General features: G+C 40.3%; 1 protein-coding gene across 2 annotated transcripts; it reads left to right on the top strand.

Moving 5' to 3' along the window:
- Positions 1-679: 679 nt before the first annotated feature.
- Positions 680-9,965, top strand: dglucy (D-glutamate cyclase). 2 transcript variants are annotated; one of them, XM_065966600.1, is made up of 15 exons: positions 680-832; positions 1,892-1,974; positions 3,927-4,080; positions 4,496-4,582; positions 4,848-5,001; positions 5,667-5,817; positions 5,901-6,023; positions 6,121-6,363; positions 6,610-6,727; positions 6,822-6,964; positions 7,110-7,209; positions 7,894-8,042; positions 8,265-8,384; positions 8,752-8,906; positions 9,165-9,965. In XM_065966600.1, the coding sequence occupies exons 2-15, from the start codon at positions 1,899-1,901 to the stop codon at positions 9,324-9,326; spliced, it is 1,935 nt and encodes a 644-aa protein (XP_065822672.1). In that variant the 5' UTR covers positions 680-832; positions 1,892-1,898; the 3' UTR covers positions 9,327-9,965. The 2 variants fall into 2 exon arrangements, with proteins under 2 accessions (XP_065822672.1, XP_020496942.3); XM_020641286.3 differs by lacking the exons at positions 680-832; positions 1,892-1,974 and adding an exon at positions 3,384-3,639.
- The last annotated feature ends 1,486 nt before the right edge of the window (positions 9,966-11,451 follow it).

Raw genomic sequence — 11,451 nt, 5'->3', positions numbered from 1 at the left:
ATGTCTAAATGTGAAATATTTCATAGTGATGTTTACAAAAACAAATCCCCACACTGAAACAAGCCAACCAGGTGAGTCATGTCTCCTGCTGTCACACTGACCTCATCACAGAGCTCGGTTTGTTTGTTTGGACATGCAGATGTTTTTGTAGAAGCCAATAAACCACGACTGTTTATCTCTCACCACCAGCCCATAAAAAAAAAAAAATTTCAGTGTGACAGCTTCAGACAATGACTTTAATCTTTGTCTGGTTGATGTGAGGACATTTGAAAGTAGATACATGGAATAAACGTAATCTGTCTGCAATAAAGATGAAGAACACAATGTCATAAAAAGCATCACAGGTTGGTAAAACTGTTTTACTTTAAGGGAAAATAAATAAGAAGTGACTCAGAAAGATAGATTTTCCAGTGTTTACAAAGAATAGCAGTGTAAGATAATGTTTACTAGTTTTTTAAATAATTTAAATAAAATGTCTTGAAGAACAATTGCAGGAAAAGTAGTTGTGGTGTTGTTGATTTTTCAACGTCCCGAATTCATTTTTATTTTTAAAATCAAAGTTTAAAGTTAACGCTGAGAGAAACCAGCGTTAATGTAGTTTCAGATCATGTAAACAAGACTTGTTCAATATACTCCGGTACGGTAGGTGGCGGTATGGAGGTGAAAGCTGGTAGTACAACCTGCCGTAAAACAAAAAGAAGAAGAAGAAGAAAACGTGGATCTGTGGTTTGTTTTCATGCATTAAAAACAGGGAACGAGGACAAAATAAAAGCTAGCTTGTCACATTTGACCTGTTAACTTTACTAACTCGATGTCAGAGAAACCTGTACAGGTGAGCAGACTGTGTACTGTCTATATGTGACGTATGGTATGCAAACTATCGATGCCGGTAGAGGACAAAAAGGACAACGACACTCAAATCGCCAAAAATGTCTCACAGTGGAATATATTTTAATATAGCCTCATGTTAGTTATGTGTGTCATAAAGTGTATGTGGTGTACCACGTACTTAATATGATAAAAGCATCTGTAAGCTATATAATGGTAATATGTTCCCATAAATCTAACAGTAGTCTAGTTTCACTTTCCTTTACTCTATGACTAAAGTCACCTCAAAGGAAACAACTTCATGTTTGACTCATTATTAATTTATCCTCTTCTTAGACTTGCTCACACTTTTAATGGATCCCTGTTTTAAATGACCCTTACTATGACTTTTAATAATTTATGTTCTTCTGCCAAATAGGTTTGTCAACTCTAAAGAGAACTCACCTGAGTTTAGCCCCCAGACTTCTCTTACACATTTGTTCATTTAATCACATTTGAAATGAGGAAGAAGGGAATGTGTCGTAGTCTAGAGGTGAAACACCCTGAAGTGTTAACATTTCAAGTGTCCTCTGTTGTAATCACAGCAGTTTAAAATGGGTCTAAACGACACATTAGAAATGACTTATTTCTGCACTCAGTGTGAGTGTATGAACAAGGGGGACCTCATTTTGCAGTAAGTTGCTTTCAGTCTTTTTAAAGTTTCATTTGAACACCACAAAGACTAAAGCTGACTTGCAACATGGAGTATAACAGGGCAGGTACTCCAGTCTGAGTCTCACATATTATCAGCTGTTACGGGTCTATCACACATATGTTTGTCAGATTTTCTTCTTTCATTTTTCAATGAATTTATATTGCAAGAAAACTGTACTTGGATGGATTTAAAGGAATGCATCCATTGGCTCAGCTGTGCACTCTCTGACTCCAAAGTTTAGTTTTTAACTGCACAGACAGATTGACAAACCGTGCTGTGATACCAAACCTGATGAGGCTCTCTAAGATGTAACTTGAATTATAAAAAAAGATTTCAGGGAATGACCACCTCTGTGTTTCTGTGCTTTAGCTGAGGTATGCAGACTGCTTTCAGAGCTGCCAGATGTTCCCTCAGATACTTCAGGAGTGTCTCTCACTCTGCCATGGACTCAGGTAAAACACTGATACACACACATACTGTTACTGTTTCCCTTTTAGTGTGTTGTTTGTTATAAAAGAGGATTGTACCGGCTTTACTTTAGGGTGCTATAGTGCAGGATTTATATGCCCGTCTGCCCGTCACAAAGTAGAGTGACTGAGGTGAAAAAAACAACTAAAGAAATAATGTATGGGCGGCATGTCCTCAGAGTTCAAAGTACCTTTTTTATGATGAAAGAACATGAGGTATGTCTGCAGGTGTTTGAGGTCTTTAACATTAGAGAAATCATTGATAACGCTATGTTTGGTGTAACATGTAGACGTCACCCTCTGAAGATTAATCTGTAGCTAAACATTTTTTTCTCTCTACGATTTCTTGTGTAGTGTCAGTTCAGGTCATGAGCCACAGGGTGGCAGCAGAGAGCAGACTGAGCCTGTCATCTGCCTTCATTTTCTCTGATTATTTCCTTTATATGCTTATTTATAAAGGCATGCATTACAGAAGATGTTCTGTGCAAAACACATGCAGTTACCATGCAGAACAACCGTGTGGATTGTGTTTCTATGGCAACAGACAAACATCAGCATTTGTGAGAAAGGCAAGACAGGAATATTACAAACTGGCAGCTTCACCAAGTACAAAAGTTTGACTTCATTAAAGATGTCATGTTTTCTGAGTGATAAATGTGTAATGAGATAAAGTACGTCATTCAACATTCATTCTGTTACATTGCTATCAGATGCACAGCCCCAATTTAATGGTCAACACTCAGATATTTAGGTTTTAATTTATTTTCATGCTTTTGCAAGTTAGCACAAATCAGTAGCATCCCTCCAGGTATAGGCCGATGCATTTCGTCACTTGAAAAAGGATGATGACAATAACCAGCTTTGGAAACGGATGTGAATGCACCATTATATCTGATCTGGTCAGCTTTCAACTACTGTTGTCGTTCGGCATCCTTTAATATAAAATGTGATAACATATGTACAGATGTTGTGTAAACTTGGACTGCACAAGCTCGCCTTTTCTGTGCAGAGAAAAACGTGTGACGAATGAGTTGTTTTTATGCACAAAATAACCACTTTTGCACAGAGGGGCTCCATATAGATGAAATTAAGAAATAAAGATAATACAATTGAATAAGGAAACAACATAGGAGAACAGGAAAGTGCAGAACCATTGACAGATTTAAATGTATCCCTCTCTTATTCCCTCTGTGTCAAGCTCACCTTTTCTCCGGTTTATGTTTTTTGTCTCTCTGTTTTAAAACTTTTTAACCTCTCGGTTATCAAAGATTAACCAAATCCAAGACATCTTCACATGAACTTTAACCGTAGTGAAACAGTAAAAGGGTTGTTCACAGCATTTGATATATTGATATATTCATATTAGCTTCTTGCCCACACAGTGTCACCTGTTGCAGCAGGGTTGTTAAAACCAGCTCAGCCAGCCAGGCAGCCTCTGCAGTTTGCACTGAACAAACGTCTCCTTAAATACCAGAAACCAGCGTGACTGTAGAACAGAAGAGGAAAGAGTGTTAGTCTGAGTGGCTTACAAAGTGTGTGCTCTGTAAATGGAGAAGTCGGACACTTTAAAATCTCTGAGTCCTGCAGAGTTGAGGCTGTTGATCAGACAGGAGGATCCCAGAATCAAAACCACGTCTGGATTAGCAGAAGGTGAGAACCGTTCACCTGTAGGGCTGCAGGTAACACCTTGAGGTTTCACTTGAACCGTGAAACCTCAAGGTGTTTTTGTTGTTTTTAACCAGGCTGGTAGAGAAAGTTTTAAAGAAATGGCATTGACATGTGATTTGATGTTTATTGATACCGGCTGCATTGTTCATGTTCAGAATGATTCCTGTTCAGACGCTTCTCAGAGTGACTCTTGTACTGAGGTAAGAAGTCTTTTCTTTCTTTATTTTATGAATTCATGTTCAAGACGTGTGTGTGTGTTTTTTTTTCAGGATACCAGCAGGCTAATGTCGTTATCTTGCCCAAACATCTCGCTGATGACTTTGAAGATTTCTGTCACAAAAATCCCGCCCCCCTGCCGCTTCTTTACCGCAGCCAACCAGGAGAGACTTCCTGTCCGCCTCTTGCTAAACATGCAGACATAAGGTTAAACACACACACACACACACACACACACACACACACACACACAACCACGCAAATGCACGAACCAGCCTTTCTATAACAAAATGTGATTTTCCCTCGCTCCAGTTTCACAACAATTATGCACTACAGTCATTTAGAAATTTCTGTTAAAATCAAAAACGCTGAAACAAAATAATTTGTATGTTGTCAAAATGTCTGGCCTTTGAGATTGACTTAACAAAAAGACAAATACTCCTTTTCATGAACACTTGATGGTCGTTCACAAACTTCTTATTTTAACGTTTTAAGAGGAAACAAAACATGAGAGTGCTTTCCTCATCCCTCATCCTCGATGTCGTCCTCAAAAGTATTTTTCTGGCATTTTTACGTCTCTGTGCTTTCAATGACTTTTTTGTGTGTGTCTCCTTTGTCATAGGACGGATATCTCTCAGTACTGTGTGTATGAAGAAGGCCGGATGGTGAAAACTGTCCCAAATCTGCAGAGCTGCAACATTCAGTTGAGGTATTTTAACCAACGATATAAAGACGGAGCATCACATGAAAAGTGTCCAAACTATCACTGTAAAGTATCATACATGAGTTTAATACATGCAGTAATGAATAGGATGCAAAATAAATCTGGTATCATATAGAACTACTTTTTTACCAGCTATTAAATGAAGGTCTTGATGTGGTGATTTATATTCCATGGCTTTAAGTCTGTCTCACAACATCATGACTTTGACTCTGTTTTTTTTTTTGCACTTTTCTTTGTATCGTGTTCTCAGGATAGGATCGGAGCAGCAGGCTGTGGATCCTGGCTTCTGGTCCGACATGGTGTGTTTCTATCAGGGCTGCAGTTTTGGTTTCGAAGGCCGACTGAAGCAGGCTGGAGTCCCCGTTAGAAACGTGGAGCAGGGTAAAAACGTCAGCATGTACAGGGTACGCTACAGATACACACAGAGGGTGTTTATGAGAAGCCAGTTGATTTTTTTTAGTGTCTTTTCTTTCAACTTCACTCGTGTGCTATTAGATTATTAACACTTTCTTTTAGACCTACCTGAAAGATTTATTTATATTATCGATAAATGTGCAGTTTTTGGTCTCTAAAATGTCAGAGAAAGACAAAAAATTCTTACCACAACTCTCAAAAGCCAGAGATGACATACAGTAGATAGAAGGCTTTCTACCTTTATTAGAAGGGACGTTTGAAGAGACAGGAAATGTTGGGAAGAGAGATGCATCAGAGGGCCTAGGTCGGATTCGAACTCACGGCCGCTGTGATGAGGACTTAATCCTCTGTGTATGGGGCACGCAACATAAATGCTATGCTATCAGTGCCCCTATTTGACCAATTCATTTGCCCAGTTATTATTTGAGCCGTCTGCTCCTGTGGTCAGTTTCTGGATGTATCTGGGGAAAATCTTCTCAGATAGAGACCCAGGAACAAAATCTTACCAGCTGGTGCTCTGTGGTCTAATTTATGTCCGTTTTTAACCACAGATATAAACACTGAAAAATTGTTTTTATTGGAATGCCTAAAGACTTAAGGGATAAATGAAAAACTCTTTTGTATATGTGTGTATTTTCTGTGTTTATTTGTGCAGACTGCTGTTCCTTGTATTCCTGCAGGAGCGTTCAGCTGCCCTCTAGTGGTCACGATGCGTCCTGTTCCTGCTGCCATGTTGGATACAGTAGTGGAGGTTACACACCTTAACCCACTGGCACATGGAGCTCCTGTGCACATAGGAGACCCAGGTACACAAACACACACATGCTCTACACAGTAAAATGGACTTTATTCAGCAATGTGTGTAACGTGTCATTGTTTGTGTGTGAAGCTCTTCTGGGCGTGCAGGATCTGTCCTCACCAGACTACGGGGATGCAGTTGAGCTGCAGCCCGGAGACGTCCCAGTATTCTGGGCCTGTGGCGTTACAGCTATAGAAGCAATACTCAGCAGCAGTGAGTGATATGATTGGCTAATTCAATATGCATCACATGTCTTCATCGTCTCTTAAGAAGTGGTCATCATTTAGACTTCTTGCTCTGTGTTTTTCAGAGCCTCCTCTGGCGTTCAGTCACTCTCCAGGCTGTATGTTCCTGACGGATGTCCCAGACTCCTCCACTTCTACTCTCAAACCTCCAGCCCGTGAGGGTGTAGACCCTGCAGCTTCAGCTCCAGACCCTGAGCTGATCCCACTCAGCTTTTTAGTGTCCCATAATCCCTTGATGTACAGTTTGGCGTCAAAGAGTGCTGTGGCAAAAATCAGACAGCTGGAGACGATTATCGGAGAGGATCCAGGTAACCATGAGTAAAATGTGTCTTCATAATGTTCTTTACTTTTGGCAAACACAAGCCCCTTCAGTGGGCATCGTTTGATCAGCATCCTGTTTCACGGCTCGTGGCTGCTCCAAAACTATTTTCCACCTCTGAGCCATTTGAACCTGAGTTCAGATTTGTTTTGTGCTCTGATTTGTCTTGACATCATCAGAAGGTCATCTCAGGTCATCTGAATCTGCGTGTGAGATTATAACTTTGTGTCCTCAGGTCAGCGAGGGATCAAAGCTTTATTTGTCCAGGATGAACTTCTGCGCTCCTGTCTGGCTCTTTCACACGCTTCATCTGTTGCCATAACAACTGGCTTCCCCACACACTTCATGCACAGGTACCTAACACACATGCTTTTAGCACAGTTTTAGATCAGCTCACACACCTGAATCTTGTAAAAAAAAAATTTGTATTATTCTTTGTCCTTTAAGCCCAGCTGACGAGACTGATGGCCCTCCAGGAGCCATTGCCATGGCAACAATGCTGTTGTCCCTAGGCAAACAGGTGACATTGGTGATGGACAAGAGAGAGCAGGACATGAACCGGGCGATCATTGATGAAGCTGTGAGAAAAGGTGGGAGAGAAGCTCAAATGAGCCTTGATAGAAATCAGTTAACAGCAATTAAAGAGTTAAATTAAATACTTCATGATTGATCCTGATATCTGTATTCAACTTTAAAAGCCTCTCTTTGGTGTGATAACTCTAACTCTACTCTCAGGTGTGCTGAAAAGTGAAGTCCCATTGGTGACCTTTGAAGACAGTGGTCCTGACTCTGCACTGCGCTTCCTGTGTCACAATAGAGACCCCCACACGCCCAGGTTAGCTGACTGTTCTATCTGTTTGTAGTAAAGAGACGTTAATTGAGGAACTTTTCATGCAGATATAAAAATCTATTTTGTATCACAACAGGTTTTACTTTTTCAGTCATCACTGGTTATATGATATGATATTTGTTTGAGATTATGCTGAACTAGTTGTGAAAATGTTGTGCTTTAAAGTTGAGTTTGAGTCATCAGAATTATTTTACAAGCTTAACCAAGGTAGTCCTAAATCAACATTAAGTCCAGAGATAGACAGAGATATAAGAACACTATAAAAAGGGACCCCAGTGGTGCAGTGGTGCAGTGATTAGTGCGTGCGTCCCATGTATGGAGGCTATGATTCTCCAAACAGGCGGCCCAGGTTCAAATCCAGCCTGTGGCTCCATTCCTGCATGTCATTTCCTACTCTCTCCCTGATTTCCAACTCTATCCACTGTCCTATCTCTCCATTAAAGGCACAAAAGCCAAAAAATAGATCTAAATAAAAAGGACCTCTTGATGATTGTTTTTGATTTGAGCTTCAGATTTTGATGTTTTTGCCATTTTTGGTTAAAACCAAAGTCCTCCCATACAAAGACATGTGCAAGTCAGTGAATATGGAATCAAGTTTTAAACAAACTGCAGCATCATGTTTGTGTCTTTTAACTTCTGTTGTGATTTGCTTGCAACGTGTAATTTCAGGTACGACCACCTGATAGCGATAGAGCGCAGTGGACGAGCTGCAGACGGAAACTACTACAACATGAGAGGAATAAACATCAAGCATCTGGTGGATCCCATCGATAACTTGTTTATTGCTGCCGAGGAAATACCAGGCATTACCACCTCAGGTGAGAAACACTTCTTACCTTCAGATCTCTTCTCTCCTCGTCTTGATTGTAACGTATTACTTTGGTAGTTCAGGGATTCAAAATGCAGCTCATGAAACTTCTTGTCTTGTTTCACATGGATTTAAAAGATAGAATTAAGGTATAAATAAACATGAAACTGTCTGATTTCTACATAGATATTCCTCTTTGTACTTGGACATATAATCCTCTGTGTGTCTGTAGGAATCGGGGACGGAGGAAACGAGTTGGGGATGGGTAAACTGAAGGAGAAGGTGGCCAACTTGATGCCCAGTGGGAGTCTCATAGCGTGTGATGTTCCCGCTGACTACGCCATCACCGCTGGTACGGACTAACAATCACAGAGCGCTGAACAGAGTAAACAGTGCAGACGATGATGATGATGTATTCTCTTAATCATACTAATCTTTTTCATTGATCTTTATGCGGGTGATTTCTTGATCGTGCGTGCGTGTGTGCCCAGCTCCAATTAACTCTGGCACTCTCACACATCTCTCCCCTACAGATGAGCTTGACCAACACCCCTCTACCACAAAGTCCTTGTTAGGAGTCCCTCCTCTTGAAAGCTTGTCTTTCTCACTAGGATCCATTTTGTCCTTTGTAGAGAGTGTTTAAATACTCAAATACTTCCTTTGTCTGTTTCGATTTTTCTGTCTTCTCTTACTCCAATCCTCTTTCCTCCCTCCTGCAGGAGTGTCTAACTGGGGAGGATATGCTGTGGCCTGTGGGCTCTACCTGCTCCACACCTGCCCCTCCCATCAGAGGTACCTGAAGAAAGGACTGGGACTCACGACCCCTGAAGACCAGCTCCAGGACTGGACTGCTAACCTGCCGTCTGTGGACAAGGTGACACACCTTAATGCATTCCTTCTCCTTTCTTGCATCCTCTTAATTATGACAAAATAATCCTCTTAACTTGCTGGTGCGAGTTTTTGAAAATGACCAACCCTGCCTTTAAGAATATTCAGGTGTGTCCTAACCCCAAGTTGCAGAGGGGATTCATTAGTGGCCAAAGACAGATATTTCGTTTGGGGGTTAATGGAGATCAAAACTGAGCTAAAAATGAAAGTGTTGGACATTACAAAAACTAATTTTCTCTTTCAGGAGGAGTCGATTCTTTCCACTCTGATGAGTTTTGGGATAAGAAGCGGGAAAACTGGAAACCTGGCCATGGAGGTGGACGGTCTGACCTTTCATCCCACTCACTCTGACATCATCACCAGACTGCTGGAGGTCACACGAGGCTCCAAACCTGCAAACACCTGAACAGCCTGTCATCATGTCTAATCTGCAGCAGTAACAGACATAACCATGATACTTACCCGTTTGTTTAGTGAGCTCAAGCTCAGAGAGTATATTCACACAATTAGTGTGCTGCTGTGTGAAACATTTACATCTTCTCTTTTTTCTTTCTTCACTTCTTTTGGGCTTCTGAATAGAGCAGAAAAAACAGAATGTTTTACTTTAGACACTTTAGGCCTTGGTAACCTTTCAGCCTACTTCCTTGACGACTGAGGACCAATCAGTCGACTCACATATATTACCACCTCCTTAACCAACATTAATTAAACCAGGGCTCAAAGCATGGATACTGAAAACATATAAGGACACCTCACAGCTTTCAAGTTGAACCCTGAGCTGATCGATTCAAAGCTTTGTTTCAAATGTAAGTGCCAAGATAGTGATTTAATATAAAGAATAGTTTTGTTTCTAGTTGGAAATCTGTCTGCTAAATGTCACTTTCTTTCTGAATTGTGTGTTTTTTCTGCACTTTAATAGCATCGATGCTAAGCTCTGATAATTGTTGCCTTGATTAGTGTGAAGGTTGATACATTAAAATAATCATACCTGTGTCTTAAGGTCAACAAGCTGTTATCAAAGAGAAAATAAAGAACATGCACTATACCAGGTATGGAGTTCATTATTAAAAGTATCTGTGAATAATGCTATAACTTACGTCTGCTTGTATTCACAAACATGCGGGACCTACTCACAAAGTTCAGTCAATGAAAGTTGAATAACGCATTTATGGGGTCACTGCAAAATAGCCACCTGTCAATCACAAGAGCTCAACCGCTCTTAATCGATTTGACTCTTAAGTGACTCTATAGTTTACAAAATAAACATCATGCTGTATTGAAGAAGACTTGAGAGTAAAGATTGAGATCATAAACTCTTTAGGAAGATATTTACTAAAGTGAGAACGCTCACTTTCTTCTTGTCAGTCTTTCTCTTTTTTTTTTCAGACCGGTAGTGTCGCAACCTGTGCTTCAAAAATGTTTCCCAGAAATGAACTCCACTTGCACACTTTCTTATCAGACTGAGAGGAAGTTCTGTTCAGCTCCTCTTTGCAGTGTTAGTTTCTGCAAACACATTAAAAAGTTCTCTAATTAAACTTAATAGAGTTTCATTGATTTCTGTCCACAGAATGTCATTTATACTAAAACCTGATCCGACCTCTACTTCCCAATTAATCTGATTCTGTGTGTTGGTATCAAGAAGAGGCTCAGTTTGTAATTTTACCACACATCCTCTAATTACAACTTTCATGTCAACACGATTTAATCTGTCGGATGTACCTGAGGTTTTCATGAGCAGGAAAAGATATGTCTGTGCTTGAAGTGCTGTCATCATCATACGGTCTGGGTTGGAAAAAGAACTACAGCTGAAGGTTTACATCTGCAGTTTTATTCTCAATCGGCTTCACATTTTATTCCACCATGTTACTTTGGAGAAACGATAGTCTCAGCTGTATACATGGTCGATGTTCTCCTCTGAAATGTCCATACATACATGTCACATAGACTCTGAGGTTATAAGGCATGAGAATAGAATACATATCAGGATGTGGTAGCAATAACAGGAAAGTCAAACAAACCATGAAATGCATTACAGGCTCTGAGATGTGTGAACATCATTGATGTTGTGGTGAACACTAAAGTGTGATTCTACCAGCCGCAAACAAATCCATCTTTCTGCTCCGATAAGAAGTCAGGCAGTCAGAGCATAACCACCTCTGAATTTAGAACGACTCTGATCCAAATGGTATTCTGCTCACAGAGTTTGCTGCAGTAGTAAGAAAACATACTTTAAATGGGGTTCTCTATAAACTATACATTTCTGACATTTGTAATTTACCCGAGGCAGAGACTGAGCCACAGAGAGGGAGAGGCAGGAGACATAAACAGCTGAGGTTTGTTTCCCAGACGCAGTTTTAAAGCAACCATCTTCCAAACAGTGAATGTGTCTCTTTACAGTTTGTTTCCATCAGACTCACTGAATCAGAGAAGCTGGAGTGAAAACTTCAGAGTCTGTCACAGAAGGAAATGCATCACCTCAGATTTCTACAATATGTAGTCCATATTAAAATAAGATCATCTAATAAATATAT

The sequence above is a fragment of the Labrus bergylta genome, chromosome 18, assembly GCF_963930695.1.
Source record: "Labrus bergylta chromosome 18, fLabBer1.1, whole genome shotgun sequence".
Lineage (NCBI taxonomy): Eukaryota > Metazoa > Chordata > Actinopteri > Labriformes > Labridae > Labrus > Labrus bergylta.
Note: the sequence above shows the minus strand (reverse complement) of the source record. Positions and strands in the feature narration are given on the sequence as shown.